We start from the raw sequence: 21,444 nt of genomic DNA, 5'->3' as shown, positions 1-21,444 counted from the left end.
AATTCTAAACGTTCTTAAACGTTCAATACAATCCCAATATGAATGATTACACAAAAGGAAATCCAAGTTCAATCCATACATGAGATAATCCATGAATAAACCCTACAAGCCCTTCTTCCGCCTTGAGCCCTGTGGAGGGGAATAAAACATTTTTGGGGTGAGCTAGAAGCTCAGCGAGTAACCGGTAAAATCGGTAATCAAATCGGTTTAACAATATTTCTTTTCAATGATGTCATAAATCACATGAATAATTCAAGAAACATGTACAATGGAAAGCGATAATAACATTCGTGCAAAGGATACATTCGTTCTCCTGTCATTTCATTGCATTTCATTATTTTCATTCGTGCATTCATTCACCCCGTCCCTGGCTTTTGGCCAGGCTCCACCAACCTACAAAGGTAATACTCGAGTATACCAAATGTTCACCCAAGTCCCTAATCGCCCGACCGAGTCCGCTTCTGGCTCGAGACGACCGGTAACAAGGGGCAATGGCCAGTTCAGCCCAAAAGGCTTACATTCATGCGCAAGTAGCATTTAATCACTAATCGTTGAAAATTTCATATTTATTAAGGTCGAGTGCGATAAAGTACACACTCGCCTAGAAAACTCATTTTAACAATCATTGAAAGCAAAATCACAACAACAAGACACTAAGATGCAAGCACGCATGCTATGTAAGAAAATAGTTCCAAAAGTAGGTAATGCAGGAAAGCGGTTCAACAGTAAATTTGGAAACAGTTTGAGGTCACTCACCTCCACGGCTCAGAAATCATCCAGCATATAACATTGTCTTGCTCAAATCCAAGTCTTAGATCACAAACTCAATGCAAATAAATCCCTTCAAAGTTCGGACAGCACTTCCCCTGAATTTGTTAACTTTTCTAGCCATCATGGCTTCATTACTTCCTCAAATCAGTCCCAAAGGTACACACACAACAATAAGTTCATCCCATAGCCATTCAGCAAGCTCCAAGCAGTACTAGTACAAGTCAAGCTAGGGAAAAGTCCGGAAATGAAAGTTAAGCTCAAAACCAGAAAAACAGTTTTGACGTCATGTTGCGGTAATGGTACCAAAGGCGCTCCGATTGTCGGATGAGGGTGTAAGACCCACCGTTTCGAAGCTAAGAACCAGGGCTACAACAATGTAGAAGTTCACTCAGTCCAAATCCTAGCACAACTAGGTCAAATATGCAGAAAACCAAGCCAGAACCGTAATTGCAGGTTCCCAAATCACACAATGCTGTAATTCATCCAACTCAGTCTACACAGGTCCAAATGCATTGATTCCAAAGGCATAGGATAGCTAAGACATCAAAATACATTTCATCAGAAGACACCAACAACAAAATCCAAACCAAATCCAGTCAAAACAGACGATTACAATCACAGTTCGCACATTCTGATCACCCAGAACAGCAACAGTAAAAACGGCATAACTCACTCTACACTACTCAAAATGCCCTGAAATTTTTCAGGCACCTCAAACACATCAATACCTACAACTTTCATGTTTTAAGCAAAGGCCAATTCGGCCTCTATCTAGGACCAAAAATTTCGGACAGAATGAAGAACCAAGAACCCTAATTTTCCAGATTTCCTTCCAAATCCAAAATTGATTGCAATTATCAATCATTTACATCCACTAGAGTCATAACCCCTTATTACCAACCATCATAAACATCCACAAGACCATGATCACATTAAACCAGAAAATTCCTCAAAAAAATAAAAACTTCACCAAATCACTTCAAATCAAGAAATAAATCACACATTCCAACACTATAGCCACCATTAGGCACAAAATAAGCATCATTAGCTATAAGAGGATGTTCAATCATCACTTACCTAGTAAACAAGAGAAGAGGAGTTGTAGACCACCTTAGCTCTTCCAAAAACTTCACCAAACTCACCACTAACACTAAATGGAAAGATTGTATGGAGTGGAAACTAGTTTAGGCAAGCGGTTTGGAAGATTGAGCTAAATGGAAGCTTGAAACTTGAAGCAATTTCTTCCTTCTTGAGCTCTCAAGAGTCGGCCAACATGGAGTGAAAAATGGTGATTTTTGAGGTAAATTTTGAGATATTTAACTAATGGGTCAAAAGTCAAAAACATGAATAGTAAATCATAAAGTCCACCCAATGCAAAAATGACACTTGGCACACTATTAAATGCATTTCTATCCTTTGGTCACCTCTCACATCAATCACCTCACACTCCTCTACTTATCTCTTAACACCCGATAAATTTTACACAGTATCCGAAACTTAACCTTTTTGGCCGAATTTCTTCCGAATTTCCACACTAGCGGGTCCCACGTCCGATATACGCTCTTTATTTCTCAAAACTAACCGATACTAGAAAATCATTTAAAAACAATTTTTGCTCATAAACTTCATCTGGAAAATTTTCTAATCAAGAAAATGTAGAAAAGGCGGGCGTTAAAACAATAAACCCTAGGAAATTAGAAAATTTCCGGGTTCTCAAACTCATTTTTTTTCGGGGCGTCACAACAAATACAACATATAAGTGAACCTTTAGTGTTCACCAAATCAATTCACTTAAACACAAAAACTTTGTTTTCAAATTAGTCAACTTTAGTATCCTAGACACTTCAACCCATTTAGAATTTCAAATCGACAATTCAGGTAAAAACACAACTTTCCATTTGGGCAAAAGCAGTCCAAAAGTTGGGACAAGACTTTCCACTCCTACAAGTTTTCTAGCAAGCAAATCATAGCAAAAGTCCATTTTTCGATTTCTTACATTCGTAGTTTTTGTTCCAAAGTCATCTCACAAACAAAGATCAAAGTTTAATAAGGTTTCTTGAACTAAACCAACCAAAACTTCATGAAAACAAGGATCCAAAGTCAAATCAATCCATAAAATTGTCAACCACTAAATTTTGGAGGAAATCTTACTTTCCTCCCCTTTAACTTCAAAATTTTGATCCAAAATCATTATACATACCAAAATCAAAGTCGAATAGAACCTTTTGAGCTAAATTTCACCCAAAACAGTTTTTAAAATAGAAAATTAAAACTGGAGTTTTAACTTGCAAATTCGGCCAGCTTAGGCCATTTTTTTTAGCTTTTGCTACTTTAAATTTTCCAACAAGATAACCCACATCACCATTTTATTTTCTTACAAATTTTCAACATACTTCAACCAACATACATAGAGTCAAGTAGCATCAATTTTTCTAAAAACTTTTTAGCACAACTGTACAAACAAGCCACAAATTCAAGGGAGATAAAGCTGAAAATTTGTCCTTGATAATTGGCCATCTAAACAGAAATTTCAGCATATATATATATACTCCAATTTTCACCAACAATTCACCATAAATCATACTCAAATCCTCAAGAGTTTCATCAATCATTAACCCTAGGATCTCAAGAGACAAGAATCCACCAAATTCTAACAAAATATATCAAGATCTAAGTATACCAAGATCAATAAAGCATTTAGGACCAAATTTTCATAAAACTTTGAAATCCATCATAGATTTTTCACAAATACCATAAATCTACCAAGATCTAGTCCAAAATTGCTTGAAAAGCAAAAGAATGAAGTAGATTAGCCACTTACCTCTTCAAAACTCCAAACTCTATCAAAATTAACCCAAGAAGATGGCAAGATGCACTCCTAGGAGTCTTTTTCTCTCAAGATCTTCCAAAAGTTCAAGTAGATTAGTGAAAGGGAAGCTTGGATCTTCAACAATTTCAAGAAGAGTGAAGTTTCTCTCTCTCTCTCCCTCTCCCTCTCTCTAATTTTTGGCCAACAAGAGGAGAAAAGTGAAAGAATTTTGGTTGCTTTTGAGCTAATATACTAGCCACAAGAAAGGTTTTTAAGTCAACTATAAATAGTGTCCGAATAGTGTCTTCCACTTAAATTTCTTACTATCAACCTTTAGCTTTTCTAATATTCTTTTAACTCCCAAAATTTTTCTTAAATTCACTAATATCTCAACTTATATTCTTCTAGAATTTTGGCCAAACTCACTAATAAGTCAAGAAATCAACAATTTTCGAGAAATTAATCGTTCGAAAGTTAAAATAAGCAAGCAAGAGAAACTAATTTATCACTTAACAAGTAAATCACTAAATGATTGCAAATTTTATAGAAATATAATTTAAATAGAAATGCAAATAATTAAGAAGTGAGAAAAATAATTTTTTTTGGTCATTACAATGAACATCTCATATACATTAGATTTCATAACAAGAAGCATTAAGGTTCAATGCATATATAACCATACAAGGTCCATTTTCATATAGAGAAAGTAACGCTTTGCTAAACATTGCCAAAAAGATTTTAGAAAATACAAAGGGGTAAATTCCACTCACTTTGATTAGCTTGGAAGAATGTCCTGCTAGGGTTTTTGATCCTTGCCTTCTATCCCTAGAGAGATAACATGTAAGTCTATTACTTTACACATACTGACTGTTCGTCACTTATTTCTTTAATATATCCCCTAGAGATGTTTAACCCTAGGACACCTAACATTGCTAAATGAGTAAAGTTTCTGTATCTAATATTTCCCTTTTAAATAAGTTTCCTATTTTAGAAGTTCCTTTCTTGGAAAGTTACTATTTTTGTTAAGTCTAAACAACTTTGGAAGGAATCCTAGTTTAGGTCAATATTCTTGGAAAAATCAATCATTAAGAAAAGTTTAGTTAATTTAGTTAATTCTTTATTTTAGAGATGTCATGAATTAACTTAGGAAAGTCCATAACTTTGGAAAAGTTCTTAAAATGTCAATGACAATTTCAATTGTTGTATCCTAGTAGTAACTTTAGTACATCAAAGTTTTAAAATTTAACCTTAACGCTAAATGAGGCAGCTGCAAGAAATACATAAATTACAACACTAGATTGTTGAGTACTGTTACTATTAATGTTGTTAATAAAAACTCATAGTCAGTTGGTGTTATCATCTTAGTAGTCTTCTCCTTTTAGATAGAAGTTTATGCTTTCAAGCATTAAGGTTCACTTTTCCTTAAGATACTATCACTGTCATTTAGCTACGGATAATTAATAATGGTTATAAGATAATCTTGGAACTGTTATGATAACAAAAGTAACGTTAGGGCGTTAAGGGCTAAAAATTCAGTCTTACACTTGAATATTCTAGATGTGACAGTACTAAAATAATTTACAAGGTATTGGTCAGGGACCACTGATTGCACCAGATTTGCATAACTTTTAAAAGTCTAAAACACTAAGACTAAGAACCAGATTTGAATCATACTTGTCATATCAAATGTAAACTAATTGCATTACTATGTGAACAATAGTCTAAACAAAAAGAAACCTTAGTAAGGCATTGAAGCTACTACGCTTATACTAAACATAATCCATAATGACTCCAAATCCATGTAATGACATGTGCATGATAATAAGAAAACTAATATGCATAGGATCTGACTACTTATATGTGAGTTGCATTCTTAATCGATTCTCGAGCCAACATGATCTTTTGAAGGGTAAGTACTATTGTTAGATCAATCAAGGCACATTCAAATGGATTGATTATAACACGAACCTTTAGGAGTTACTTGACAAATTCTAATAGAACTTAATCAACAATTTTTAGAGTTTTAAGATCTAGTTAATTCTACTAAAATTCATAAACTAAAGTAGGTATAATAAATCTTAAAATCTAGACTGGCTTTTCAAAACAATAAAGAATAAAAATCTTAGAGTTTTACTTGCATTGCAGTCACGAGTTGTTCAAAGTTCCTTCTCCTCCCTCTTTTCCTCTTCCAAAAGATTGCTCAACTTTTCCTTCAAACTCACCGTTGTATTTGTCAGTTTTCCAAAGAAAGGAAAAGATGATTTAATTTTTTTGAATAGGGTAGGTATAAGCCTCAGATAAGTAGTGTTGTGTCAAGACTCAATTAAAAAGTTAATGTCCTAATTATTAGTTGATAATATTTTCTAAATGGATTGATTGAGATTTGATTTATAGTTAGACATAAATGCTATTAATTGTATTCTAAATCTTACCATAGGAAATATCCTAATTAGTAATGAAAATAGGTTTGATTAGTGGTTGACTAATAATTACATATTAATGATACTAAATGTAATTGGAAACCTTACCATAAAAAATAAAGAAAAGAACTAACTACATTTATTAATCTTATTACTAATGTTTAGTAGTATGACTAGATTCCTTTGCCTAAGTAATATGGTAAAGGCATGATTTTAGGACATTGCATTCTACTCCCCTTAAAATAAGTTTTGTTCTCGAAACTGACATACCTTGTGTAAACAATTGCAAATACTTTGTTTTCATTTCTTCTTTCAACTCCCATGTTGCTTCTCTCTTTGTATGGTTTGTTCACTGGATTTTGACATACGGAATCGCCCTTCACTTAAGCACCTGATCCTTTTGATCAACAATTTTCACTGGATGCTCTCCGTAGGATGTGTTTTCCCTCACCTGTAGTGGTTGAGCCTCCAGTACATAACTTGGATCAAAGACATACTTCCTCAATTGGGACACGTGAAAGACATTTTGGATTTTCAATAGAGCATGTGGCAGTGTCAAACGATACATCAAATTTCCTACTCTTTCAAGTCTCTCAAACGGTCCTATGTATCTGGGTCTTAACTTTCCACTCTTTCCAAACCTCATAATACCTTCGAAGGGAAAATTTTTAAATATACCTTATCCCCTTGATTAAACTCTAGCGGTCTCCTTTTAGTGTCTACCCATTTTTTATTATGATCTTGAGCCGTCTTTAATTTGTCTTTGATGATTCTAACCTTCTCTAAAGTCTTCTCAATCAAATATGGTCCAGAAATTAATTCCTCTTCGACTCTATCCCAATATAATGGGGATTTACACTTCCTTCTATATAATGCTTCAAATGGGGCCATTCCAATTCCACTATGGTAGCTATTATTGTAGGAGAATTCCATTAGCTTAACCATTCCATCCCAACTTCTTTTAAATTCAAGTGCACATGCTCGCAGCATATCCTCCAAAGTTTGAATTGTTCGTTCAGATTGCCCATCCGTTTGTGGATGGAAAGCAACTCAATCTAAAATCTGTTCCCATCATTCTTTGATATGTAGACCAAAATCTTGATGTAAATTTAGGGTCTCTATCAAATACAATACTTATCAGCACTTCATATAAACAAATTGTGTCTGAAATGTACATCTTCACCAATTTTTCCATGGAAATTCCATTTACAATAGGTAGGAAATGTGCACTTTTGCTCAAATGGTCCACAATGACCTAAATGATATCATGGCCTCCTTTGGTCCTTGGTAGTGCTACCACAAAATCCATTGTGATATGCTCCCATTTCCATTGTGGGATCACCAATGGCTGCCATAATCCAGCAGGTTTTTGATGTTCAGCTTAATCTGTTGGCATACTAAGCATCTCGCAACATATGAGGCAATTTTCCGTTTCATCCCATTCCACTAGTACGTTTGTTTTAGGTCTCGATACATTTTAGTTCCTCCTGAATGTATAGAAAATTTTGTACCGTGGGCCTCCTTTAAAATTTTCTACTTTATTTCTTCATTCTTAGGTATATATAACCTTCCCTTCATCAATAGGCTACCATCAGTTTTTGCTTGAAATTTCCCGGATGTTTCAACCTTAAGCTTCTCCTTCAGGATCTACCCTTTGTGCATATTTAATTCTGTTAACCAAAGTTGGTGCTAACACCATTGCAACTAAAACTCCATCAGTAGAATCTACCACATCTAACTTCAAATCTGCCATTTACTTTCTCAAATTAGGGGTGCTAGCGGTAGTTGTTATTCTACTAAGGACATCGGCTACTCAATTTGCCTTTCCAGGATGGTAGCTAAATGGTCAAATCATAATCCTTTATCAATTCTAGCCACCTTCGTTGCTTCCAACTCCTTCTGAGTAAATAAATATTTCAAACTCTTGTGATCAGTGAACACCTCACATTGTTGCCTCCATAGTTTTAGTACAAAACAACTGCAGCTAATTCTAAATCATGAGTCGGGTGATTTTGTTCATACGGTTTCGATTGTTGAGAACCATAAGCACTCACTCGACCATTTTGCATTAACACACAACCTAACCCGTGCTTGAATGCATCACCATAAATCACAAAATCATCCAAGTCAGATGGCAATGTCAATACAAGAGCCGAGTCCAATTTTTGTTTCAACTTTTGAAAACTTGCCTCACATTCAGGTGACCATACAAACTTAGCTCACTTGTGAGTTAACTTGCTTAAAGGCACGGCTATTGATGAAAATCCTTCAACAAATTTTAGATAATATCCCATCAATCCTAGAAAACTCTTTACTTCTATCACATTAGTTAGCCTTGGCCAATCCACAATAGCTTTTATCTTCTTAGGATCTACTGCCACACCTTGATTCGATATTACATGTCCTAGAAAGGTTACACTCCTTAGCCAAAATTCGCATTTGCTAAATTTTTCGTATAACTTTTCCTTCCTTAATATTCCTAGTACTTCTCTAAGATGCTCAGCATGTGCTTCCTCAGTTGGAGAATATAGTAAGATGTCATCTATGAACATCACAACAAACATATTTAATTGGGATCTAAATAACCAATTCATTAAATCTATGAATGCAGCAGGTGCATTGATTAATCCAAATGGCATACTAAGAATTCATAATGCTTGTACCTTGTCCTAAATGCACTCTTAGGAATATCCCCTTCTTTGATTTTCAATTGATGATATCCAGATCTCAAATCAATTTTAGAAAATACCTCAGCACCTTCCAATTGATCAAATAAATCATCAATTCTTGGAAGTGGGTACTTATTCTTGACCATGATTTTATTTAATTCTCGATAATCTATACAGAGTCTCACACTCTCATCCTTCTTTTTAACAAAAAGCACAGGTGCTCCGCAAGGTGACGTACTCGGCTGAATAAATTTCTTATCAAGTAATTCTTGAAGTTGGTCTTTTAATTTTTTTAATTCTGCTGGGGCCATTCGATAAGGTGGCTTAGAAATTGGTACTGCTTCAGATACTAAATTGATCTCTAACACCATTTCCCTATTAGGGGTATCCCAGGTAGTTCATTAGGGAAAACATCTGAAAACTTTTTAACTACTAGTATATTTTCTAAGGAAATACCATTCTCTTTAGTGTCTACCAAATAGGCAAGATAACTTTCTACACCATTTCTTAATGCCCTAGATGCTTGTAATGCAGTCAATAATAACTGCTTGTGTATTTTCTGTGATGGCCCCGCCTCCTCTTAAGGTGAACCAAAGGGTGGCGGACCGTCTACCCAACTCTCGCCAGGACTACTGATTCAATCGTTAGGAAAATGAATCATCGGAAAGCGCTAAGGATCGCGGCTGCGTCGAAATCCGACCAAATTTTTTTCTTCCTCGTTCAAGCGTCACACTCGCTCGTTTTTCCTAATGGTACAAGAAAGTTCACATAGCTATAGAAACGTACAATCTCAAATGAATACGCGTGAAACACTTGATCAAACACTTATTTATATATGTACATCGGAGTTTTCAACTAGTTAACTTGAAGTACAAACCATCGTAGTCATACTTATATAAACTACATTTAGGGTTTGTCAGTACAGAAGAGCCTAATCAAAGGAAATGTCTAGAACTGGCTCAACTCTTATCTTCAAAATCATAGCTCTCAAAATATTGAACCCTGTAAGGAAGACAAAGATAACGGGAATGGGGTGAGCTTACGCTCAATGAGGTACTACAAGTACAAGTAGTAAAGAATCATGGCATTTCACTTTTAAGGCACATATACACAACATATAAGGAAATAAACAAACACCTCAGATAGAAATGATACAAGTGGCTTTCAGGAGCCAAATTTCCGTTGCAGTACTTGATCCACCCTCGTTGACTCTCTGTCAACGTTTAGAGAACATACATGACCGTAGACCCCACTTGTCAACAAATTCCATCCACTAAACATATCCCTTGCCGGGCCCGAACACCACATACAGAATAGAGGTGGTAATACTCGAGTATACCGAAAATCCAAAGTCTCCAATACCCAAGGATTTCTCAGAAACAGACTACCGTGGTTCGTTATTTAATCGACCAGGCCCTTGCCGACTCGACTCAAATAACTGGTCACAGGTTTTGAGCTCAGAGGTCACAGAAGGGTCGTTGGATACAAACCTCCAAACGATATTAAACAGATACAGATACAGATATAGATAACAAATTAAAACATATACAAGAACCAAAACACATAGATGAGAGAAACAAGTGTGATAAAGTACACCCTCATTTCATTCAGAGCATACAAAAGTCACAGATAATCAGATTGCAAGTTGCAAGTACAAATAAATCAAATCGATAAATCAGAGAAGCAACACATTAGGGGAGTGGTACACACACCAGTTCAAGTAAAGCTACCTTCAAAAGTTTTCTCCCAAATGATGGCTTTGATTACCATTACGTCCTATCAACAACCAAGATAGAATAATTATGGTTTCTCCCATCCACTAACCCAGGAAACGAAATGTACAAATGAAACTCGACTATAAGTCGTGTGTCCAGCCAAGTGAACTACTAGTGCGAAGAAATAACAATGTGACGTTGGAGTAAAAAGGTAGCAGTTGGTCTTAAAACTTGAACAACACTAAAAACTTTTTGCTCGAGTCATAAGTACATCCAACTAGCCTGCGAGTGAAGATTTGGACAGCATACCCCTTGTGTTTACCTATTTTCCATCCATTTATGGCTTCATTCTTTTCCTCAATCAGTCCCAAAATCACACATAGGAAAATGTCCGGAAATGAAATTTAAGTCATAAAACAAAAGATAGATTTGACGTCGCTTAGCGTATCGATCACAACCGAAGCTACGCTTATCAAATTGGTGTACAATTTGTACCACTTCAAAGCTAAGATAAAGGGTTACAGCTTTGATGAAGACCACTCAGTCAAGTTCATAGTGTATCCAGGTCAAAATTTCAAATTACAGAACCAGAATCTCACAATCAGGCTAGTTAACCGTACTATGTTTAAACAACAATAACTCAGGCTACCGAAGTCCGATTGAGGCGTTTTTAGGGCCGTTGGAAAGCTAGGACATAGCACTACAACTTCTGTGTTTAGGTCAAATACGAATTCAGTACGGATCAGGGTGAACATACACAGTCAGATTGGTGAAATATCAACACTGTCAATAGAGCCCTACCCATGGCAGTCAAGGGTATTTTTGTCTTTTCACATGATGCAGTGCTCGGATTGAGCTGACATTTTACAGACAACTATAGAATATCATTCTGTACAACTTTAATGTTTTGTGCTAAGCCTAATTCGGTCTCTATCATGGTCAAATAGAACCGGGCAGAATAGAGCAATGAAGAATCTCAATTCTAGAATTTAAGGTATTCAAGGTGTGACTTCACATTTCTAGTTTAAAACCACTACTACTACCTCCTATACAAGCCTACATACACCATATACTATCCAAACAACAAGAATTACAAGTGAACCATTCAAAATCCTAACTCAAAATTCATCACTACAATCATCAAAATCACTTAGATTAGATATCACCAAACATGAATTCAAGTTACTACATAACTCAAACAAGAGTAAGGGAAAAGGAAAGGATGGTCAGCCATAATACCTCAATAAAAGGGCTTGCAAGAGTTATCCTTCACCTTTCCTTGTGAAATTTAGCTCCTTAAGCTTCCCAAACTCTCAAATTGCAAGTTAATCGATTTAGTTTTCTTGTTTTCTCACTCAATCAAGCAAAACCCAAGATGGATTGAAACTCTCTTTCTCTTGTTTTTCCCTCTCTCTCTCACAACTGATAGGGTGGAAATGGAGAGCATTTTGAGTAGTTTTTGGTGATAAATATGGAGGAAATTAGTTGGTCAACAATTCATGAATGACCGCCACTTGTCGCGAGGTGATTAACTCTCAAATTTTTTTTCTTTTCTTTTGTTTTTTTGGTCAACATTTTTGGCCAACCTTAGCTGAGTATGGGGGGGGGATATTTTGCACTAATATCAATGATAGTTTATGGTAGGAAAGTGGTGGTCAAGTGGTGTGTTCAATCAGTAGTGAACGATACCCGTCGGTTCGAGCCGATTTTCTTTAAATTGTGTATACTAGGGTTTTAACTCATAATTCACTAACTTATTATTATCAATTCCAATCACACACTTAATATCATCTAAAACTCACCCTAAATCACTAAATTTGATACACACTCCGTACCGAATAATCACACTACGAAAAGGCGTAAAAACCCTAATTGACGATAACTTGAAAACGAAAGGAAAAATCCTTGATTCTATGTTTGTTTGCACTTATTGTGGGGTGAATGAGTTGTAAGGCTATTATAAAGTAATAAATTTCAAATAAAAGGAAATTTTAAGAAAAATATAAGGGATTTTATATGTCCTCACACTCTCTCCTCCTTAAGAAATTTCGTCCTCGAAATTTTCTTACCACCAGGAGCTATCCAAATCTTAGTTAAATGGTGAATAAAGGGAATCATACCTTCTACGTCCTCAAGCAAGTCAGGGACCCGATGTTGCTCTAGGGAATACACCGGAGCCGGTACTTTTGATCTAGTCATTTCCCCTTTCGACTGTCCAAGGTTAGTCTTGGTTGGTTGCTGGGTCCCTTTCTCTTCTCGCAATCGATCTGGGCAGTTAGCAATCAGATAATCGGCACTTCCACAGTGCATGCATTTTCCCTCTTTCTTTCAGCAATTATTCTCTGTGTGATTTGGCCCCCCGCAAAATTCGCAGGGACCACGGAATGCAGAAGACGAGCCTCCCTGTGAGGCACCACTTGGTTCTCGCCCAACTTGTCCACCTCTGGCCTGGGTTCCCCTTGACTTCCTGGAAAGTCTTACTCCTCCAGTGCCCCTTCCAGACTTGGGAGGAGTACTTTCATTCTCTTGTCTCGAACTACTTCGAGGCCATCCCCATTTCTTCTCTTGGAAGGTTCTAACTTGAAGTCTCGCATTTTCAACTCGTAGGGCTTTCTCTACGGCATCACTAAATGTATTGATCTGGACTACGGCTAAATCCTTTTGAATCTCAACATTCAACCCTTGAATAAATCGCCGTATCCTCCTTTGCTCAGTCACAATAAGTTCTGGAGCGAACTTAGACAACCTAGTAAAGTGGCTCTCGTATTCTGCCACGGTTTGAGCTCCCTGACGAAGTTTAATAAACTCATCCTCCTTTTGCTCTTGAACTAGAGGAGGAAAATACTTGGCATTGAACTCTCTCATGAAATTGACCCAAGTCCTTGGTGTTTGCTCTCTCTCCCACTTCATTCTGATCACATTCCATCAAGAACGGGCTGCTCCCTCTAACTGGAAGATAACAAATGTTACTTGTCTCTCTTCGCTATAATGCAGGGTAGCGAAAATGTCAATCATTTTCTCCAATAACTTCTCGGTCACATCTGGGTCTGGTCCTCTAATAAATTATGGTTGAGAGAACTTTTGAAATCGTTCGAGGGGCTTATCCTCACCCTCTATATGGTTTCCAAGGTTTTCAGGTTGGGAAATAGGATTTTGGCCCTAGCGTTCCACTACATGAGCCAACAGATCAGCCAAACGCTGGATAGCGGCAGCTACCTGAGCATTAGGATCCATTCCAGATTCAGGGTTTGGTTCCGGCATTTGTACATAAGTACGCTTTTCAGTCAACGGTTGCCTAGAGTTGCGCCCAAGGCCTCGTCCACTACGAGTGCCCTCCATTTGGTTTAATCAGCCTAGGGTCGAAACGCGAATACAATATTAAAAAAATGTGTACAGATACTGATGCGGATACGAGTGCGCAACAACTTCAACCTTGGGTCAAGGACCCTTTGATCAACATTGGTGGTCCGATGACAAGATCAAGAACCAAGAAGGTGAAGGAAGCTTTACAAGCCTTGATCATTCACCATACAAGCAAGGAACAAGCTAAGTTTGAAGATTTAATGGACCATGAAGTTACTTTATTCACTTGTATGTTTGAAGTGAAGGAATGATCTCATACTTGTTAGCTTAGTTGGTAGTTGTTTTAAGACTGTCTAGTTTAGTAGTTGTTAGGCGTTGAGTATTTTATTACTTATTGGATCTTATCGGAAAGCCTTAAAGAGCTGACTCTTTAAGCTCTTTATGCGGACCGAATTTCTTCCAAGTTTATGTGGGCCGGATTTTGCCCTAGTTTTAGCCTATAAAAAGGCACCTCTTGTATGAGTAAAGACACAGAATATTACAACCAGAAATCGTGAGGAATTTTCCTTCAAGTTCTTAATCGAACTTACTCTTGAATTCTTGAGTTCATTGCTTAGGATTCAAATCTGACTTTATCGATTAGTTTGTTCCCTAATCGTGGTGTCTCTTCATCCATCTTTATTTGCTTAAGGTTGTTGATCACCTTCGTGTGTCAAAGGTCTTGAGTTCATGAGAACAATCGAGTTCAATTTCCATTGGGAGAAAATGTCCAGCTCTGATATTACAAGGTTGGGAGGTTCTAGGAGGGTTTTCCCCTAGGGTTGCCTTATCAGTTGGTAATCAGAGCATCAGGTTAATTCTCTTTCAATTGAAGTTGTTCATATCTTGTTAGTTTGTGTCTTTTGTCAAAAAAACTGTAGCGATTACTGTTCATCGTTATTGTTCCGAATTACTGTTCATCGTAATGTAGCGTACTGTTCACGTTACTGTTCATCCGAGTAAAAAAAAAAAAACTGTTTGGGTGTTGTCCTTTTCTGTTTTTTGTCCAAATTTCGTTCTTGAGTTTGTTATACTTGTGTTTGGGTTGTTAGGGTTTAAAGACAAAAAAAAAAAAGTCACGTACCTTATATTGTTTAGTGTTCAAACTGCTAGAGTATTGCTGGAATTTTCTTTTGAGTATTGCTGAAATTCTGTTTTGCTTATTTCTTGAGTATTGGTTGTTGTTCTTGTAAACCCTAGACACCGCAACATAATTTGGGAAAATTCTTGAGTTTCTTGAACAAATTCTTGAAGTTCTTGGACCACCAAATCTTGTTTTGAAAATTCTTGAACAATAAACCAAGAACTAGGGTTTTCTTGGAATTGGCATAACCTTTCATCCGTTTTCTTGAACTTGTTGGTGTGATCTGACTTTGTGTTCCTTGAAGAGCCAAAACAAAAAAAAAGGAACAAAAAAAAAGAAAGAAAAGAAGGAATCGGCTCTCATACAAAGGAAATCAAGTTTCCAAAAAAATCGTGAGTTTCCAATTCTTGGTGGGTTCCCAAATCTTGATTAGTCTCCAAATCTTGGTTGATTTCCCAAAACTTAAGTTTCCTAAACTTGATTGGTTTCCAACTCTTAAGTTCCAATCTTGATTGAATTCCAAAGACCCCAAACGACCTAACTAGCCCTGATTGAATTCCAAAGACCCCAAACAACCTAACTAGCCCCAAACACACCCAATTCCGTTTTCAAAACCAAACCAAACACCTTAGCCCAAACCGCCTTGGGAGTTCTTGAGTTTCTAAAATCGATTGAGCTAGTTTTGCGATCCGATTTGACTGAAATTTGAGGATTGGTTAGTACATTATTTGAGCACCCCAAAAGCACCATTTATACTCCAAAATACTGACCAGAAACTCAGCAAAACAACAGCTTAAAAAAAAAAGTTTCAGCTTCAGGTAGAGTTTTTATTTTCTAGGATTCGCAAAAATTCTGTTTTGTGTCTTATTACTTATAAGGTAATTAATTCTGGAATTTTTGAGAGTTGAGTTGTTTTAAGAACTTCAAGAAGAAAAATTGAGTGTGAGTGTATTTCCTTGAGTGATACACGAGTGCTTTGCAAGGTAGACTAGGATACACTTATTTTTGCAGGTTTGACAATATGTCTCAAGAGGGGAACATACCCGAGCCGTCTGAGACCGACTTACCACTCAAATTGGTGCTCCAAACTCTTCAAAAAAAAGCGGAGAGACAAGAATTTGTGATGACACAATTATCCGATAGCTTGGCTGCCCTTGAGATGCGAGGTACCGGAGATACACACAATCGGGTTTCGAGTGCTCAGAGTGCTGACCATGATGCGGATGATGAGGGATATCATTCTAACAGCTCATACCGATCAAGGAAAAGCCACAGGAAAGCGAGGGAAGGCCAAGACCGACCTAGGAGAATCGATGACAATCTTGGTTCCATCAAAACTAAGATGCCTACCTTTCATGGAAAAAATGATCCTGAAGCTTATTTAGATTGGGTTAGGAGAGTTGAGCAAGTGTTTGAAGTCCATAATTACTCTAAAGAGAAAAAGGTGAAACTTGCGGCTATTGAATTTGAAAATTATGCATCCATTTGGTGGGAGCAAGTATGTGCCACAAGGAGGAGAAATAGGGAACAACCAATTGACACTTGGGCTGAAATGAAGCAAGTGATGAGGAAACGATTTGTACCCTTCCATTACACCACAGACTTGTACAATCGGCTCCAACGACTCACCCAAGGGTCCAGTTCGGTTGATGAGTACCACAAACAAATGGAGGTAGCAATGATAAGGGCCAATGTACAAGAGGATCCGGAAGCAACCATGGCAAGATTTCTTAATGGATTAAATCCTGAAATTAGGAAGAAGGTTGAGCTTCATGACCACTTTGAGCTACAACAAATGGTGTCTTATGCAGAGAAGGTGGAAAAGCAAGCCTTACCTATAAGGACACCTAGTGGCCGAACCACTACATCCTCTTCCACACCTTGGAGAAGAGATCAATTGCAAACATCCAATGCTTGGCCGAGGCAAGGCAATAAAGAAAGGGAAAACAGGCGAATGGAGCAACCGTTCCATCCGAGTGCAACTACTTCTAAACCAACCCCGCGGCCGACTCTTCCAAGGGCAAATACGTCTACCAACCAGCCAAAGGCATGTTTCAAATGTAAGGGAATTGGCCACCTCATGACTCAATGCCCTAACCGAAGCATCATTTACATGAATGAAGAAAGAATGTGGCAAAGCGAAGGAGAGGAGGAATATGCGGACATGCCACCGCTTGAAGAAGAGGGGAAGGATGATGACCTGGTTGAAATAGAAGAGGACCTCATAGCTCGAACTATGGTGACTATGAGAGTGCTAAATGCACAACCTCAAGAAGATGATCTCCAACGGACCAACATTTTTCATACGAGATGCAAAATTGGAGATGAGGTATGTCTCATGATCATTGATAGTGGCTCTTGTACTAATTGCGTAACTGCTGATTTTGTTGAGCAAAAACACCTTCCGTGGACTTACCACCCTAAATCCTATAGACTATCTTGGTTAAATGATGGGGGGAAGTCAAGGTGACCAAACAAGCTTTAATCGCTTTTTCTATTGGTTGATACAAGGACCAAGTTTTATGTGATGTAATTCCTATGCAAGCTAGTCATGTCTTGTTAGGGCGTCCTTGGGAGTATGATCGGCAGGCTGATCATATTGGACTCACTAATAAGTATAAGTTCATTATGGACAACCTCAAGATCACTCTTTCAACCTTGACACCTACACAAGTGTATGAAGAACAATTGCATCTAAGAAAAGAGCGAGAGAAAAGGCAACTGAGAGAGGCAAAGAAAAAGCCGAATGTGCCTAAGGATGAGGAAAAAAAGAAAGTAGAGGCCGAGTTGAGTGAAAGAGAAAATTCGAGTGGGAAAAGACTCAGTGAGGCCGAGAGCTTGAAAGCGAAGAAAATGAGCTTTTATGCAAGTGTGCGTGAGATATATAGGGTCTTGAATGCACAAAGTCTTCTCATAGTACTTATGTACCGGGAAGCCGATTATTCTTCTTTTTATACACTTGGCATAACCAATTCTCTTCCTAGTGCAATTTACTCTCTTTTGCAGGAATTCAAGGATGTGTTTCCGGAGAAACTACCGAAAGGATTACCTCCAATTCGAGGTATTGAACATCATATCGACTTTGTTTCTGGAGCAATTCTACCAAATCGACCAGTCTATAGAGCAAATCCGGAGGAAACAAAGGAAATCCAAAGGCAAGTCGCTTCCCTCCTTGAAAAGGACCAGGTTCATGAATCTCTTAGTCCTTGTGCGGTTCCAGTCATTTTAGTACCTAAGAAAGAAGGGACTTGGAGAATGTGTACAGATTGTCGTGCAATTAATAAAATTACTGTTAAGTATCGTCATCCCATTCCTAGGTTAGACGATATGTTAGAAGAATTGCATGGAGCAATCATTTTCACTAAAATTGATTTAAGATCTGGTTATCATCAAATAAGGATAAAGGAAGGTGACGAATGGAAAACTGCTTTCAAAACAAAGTATGGTCTTTATGAGTGGCTTGTGATGCCTTTCGCCTTAACAAACGCTCCAAGTACTTTCATGAGGTTAATAAATCATGTTTTAAGGCATTTTCTTAGGAAGTTTGTTGTTGTTTATTTTGATGATATATTCATCTTTAGCAAGTCTTTAGATAAACATGTTGAGCATTTGCGACTTGTTTTAAGTGCCTTGCGTGAAGATAGGTTGTTTGCTAACATGAAAAAATGTGTCTTTTGCACTCCTGAAGTTAATTTCCTTGGATATATTGTTGGTGCAAATGGCATAAGTGTTGATCCCGCCAAGGTAAAAGCCATCTTAGAGTGGCCGACTCCAACCAATGTGTCTCAGGTAAGGTCTTTTCATGGTCTTGCAAGTTTCTATAGGAGATTTGTTAAAGACTTTAGCACTATTGCAACACCTTTGAATGAGGTAATTAAAAAGAATATGGGGTTTCAATGGGGAAAAGAGCAAGAAGAGTCATTTCTTAAGCTTAAGAAGTTGTTAACTTCGGCACCTATTCTTGCTTTGCCTAATTTTGACTTGACGTTTGAAGTTGAATGTGATGCTAGTGGAATCGGCATAGGGGCTATCTTACATCAAAATAATAGGCCTTTGGCTTATTTTAGTGAAAAGTTGAGTGGGGGAGCTCTTAATTACCCTACTTATGATAAAGAATTGTACGCTGTTGTGCGTGCTCTTGAAGTGTGGTAGCATTATCTTATGCCTAAGGAGTTTGTGATACATACAGATCATGAATCAATTAAATTCCTTAAGGGTCAGGGTAAGTTGCATAAAAGACATGCGAAGTGGATTGCATTTATTGATTCCTTTCCGTACATCATTAAGTATAAGAAGGGGAAAGATAATGTCGTTGCGGATGCATTGTCTAGGAGGTATACTTTGATCACTAACATGAGCACTAAGCTACTTGGTTTTGAGCACATTAAAAACATGTATGCACATGATGACGATTTTTCTAATGTGTTTCAAGTTTGTGAACATGCTGCATTTCAAAAGTACTATAGGCATGAAGGTTTCTTGTTCAAAGAAAATCGAATCGCCTATGTATTCCCAATTGTTCGCTTAGGGAATTACTTGTTAGAGAAGCCCATGGGGGAGGATTGATGGGACATTTCGGCATTGATAAAACTCTTGACATCTTGCATGAACACTTCTATTGGCCTAAAATGAGGCGTGACGTTGCTAACATTTGTGATAAGTGTTTAAAGTGTAAGCAGGCCAAGTCAAGGAGTAACCCTCATGGATTATACACTCCTCTACCCGTACCTCATGCTCCTTGGACAGACTTATCCATGGATTTTGTGCTTGGTTTACCAAGATCTTCTAGAGGTATGGATAGTATCTTTGTTGTAGTTGATAGATTTTCTAAAATGGCTCACTTTATCCCTTGTAGGAAGACAAGTGATGCACGCCATGTTGCTGATTTATTCTTCAAGGACGTGGTTAGATTGCATGGGGTACCGCGTACTATTATAAGTGATAGGGATGTGAAATTCTTAAGCTACTTCTGGAAATCACTTTGGGGAGAGTTGGGAACGAAGTTGCTATTTTCTACTTCTAGTCATCCTCAAACGGATGGTCAAACCGAGGTAACCAATCGAACCCTTGGTGCTTTACTTCGAGCCATTGTTCAAAAGAACTTGAAGAAGTGGGAAGAATGTTTGTCTATCGCTGAGTTTGCATAAAACCGAACCACTCATTCTACTACTAATCATTCTCCTTTTGAAATTGTTTATGGGTTTCAGCTGCTAACTCCTCTAGATTTATCACCTATTCCTGTTGATAAGTGTTTAAGCGCAGATGGTGTCAAAAAAGTAGAGGCTGTTCGGACCTTGCATGAGAGAATTCGAGCTCAAATTGAGAAGAAAAATGCACAATATGCATAACATGCGAATAAGGGAAGAAAGCATGTTATATTCGAACCTGGTGATTGGGTTTGGGTGCACATGAGGAAGGAAAGGTTTCCAGCATCTCGACGGACCAAGTTACATCCAAGAGGTGACGGACCTTTTCAAGTCCTAGAGAGGATCAACAACAATGCATACAAATTGGAACTTCCAAGTGCGTATGGCATAAGCGCATCTTTTAATGTGTCTGACCTATCCCCTTTTGACTTTGATACAAACTTTGAAGATTTGAGGACGAATTCTTTCGAGGAGGGAGGGAATGATGCGGATACGAGTGCGCAACAACTTCAACCTTGGGTCAAGGACCCTTTGATCAACATTGGTGGTCCGATGACAAGATCAAGAACCAAGAAGATAAAGGAAGCTTTACGAGCCTTGATCATTCACCATACAAGCAAGGAACAAGCTAAGTTTGAAGATTTGATGGACCATGAAGTTACTTTGTTCACTTGTACGTTTGAAGTGAAGGAATGATCTCATACTTGTTAGCTTAGTTGGTAGTTGTTTTAAGACTGTCTAGTTTAGTAGTTGTTAGGCGTTGAATATTTTATTACTTATTGGGCCTTATCAGAAAGCTTTAAAGAGCTGACTCTTTAAGCTCTTTATGCGGACCGAATTTCTTCCAAATTTATGTGGGCCGGATTTTGCCCTAGTTTTAGCCTATAAAAAGGCAACTCTTGTATGAGTAAAGACACAGAATATTACAACCAGAAATCGTGAGGAATTTTCCTTCAAGTTCTTAATCGAACTTACTCTTGAATTCTTGAGTTCATTGCTTAGGATTCAAATCTGACTTTATCGATTAGTTTGTTCCCTAATCGGGGTGTCTCTTCATCCATCTTTATTTGCTTAAGGTTGTTGATTACCTTCGTGTGTCAAAGGTGTAGACACCAAATTTTGGGTAATTTTATGTGGCATCTATTTCATGATTTTCATTTTAGATTGCTTGCATTCGTTGTTTACTTTTAGTTTTAATTTTTAGTTTTAGCTTTTAAGTTTAAAATTAGCGTAGAGTTTTTAGAAAAAAAAAGAAGAAAAGGAAAACATCAAAAATATGTTGTAGTCATTTTGTTTTTATTCAATGCTTTCTTGAAAAGAAAAATTCAAAAAAAGAGGAAAGGAAAGAAAAATCATTAAAAAAAAAGAAAAGGGAAATTTGTTCACAAAAATATTTTTTATTTCTTTAAATTCAACCCTTTTGCATTTTAGTTATTTTTATTAAGTTATTTTGAGGAAAAGAAAATGATGGAAAAATGAAAAATTGG

The 21,444-nt window shown here is 37.3% G+C and overlaps 1 protein-coding gene across 1 annotated transcript; it reads left to right on the top strand.

Annotated features, from left to right (window-relative positions):
• The first annotated feature begins 16,476 nt into the window (after nt 1–16,476).
• On the top strand, nt 16,477–20,158 carry LOC113743938 (uncharacterized). The gene is made up of 5 exons (XM_072049550.1): nt 16,477–17,139; nt 17,322–18,127; nt 18,392–18,958; nt 19,666–19,861; nt 20,018–20,158. Exons 1-5 carry the CDS (start codon nt 16,477–16,479, stop codon nt 20,156–20,158), a joined length of 2,373 nt encoding a protein of 790 aa, XP_071905651.1.
• The last annotated feature ends 1,286 nt before the right edge of the window (nt 20,159–21,444 follow it).

Source organism: Coffea arabica, chromosome 5e (assembly GCF_036785885.1).
Source record: "Coffea arabica cultivar ET-39 chromosome 5e, Coffea Arabica ET-39 HiFi, whole genome shotgun sequence".
NCBI lineage: Eukaryota > Viridiplantae > Streptophyta > Magnoliopsida > Gentianales > Rubiaceae > Coffea > Coffea arabica.
The sequence above is the reverse complement of the archived record's forward strand: the minus strand, read 5'-3'. Positions and strand labels throughout refer to the sequence as shown.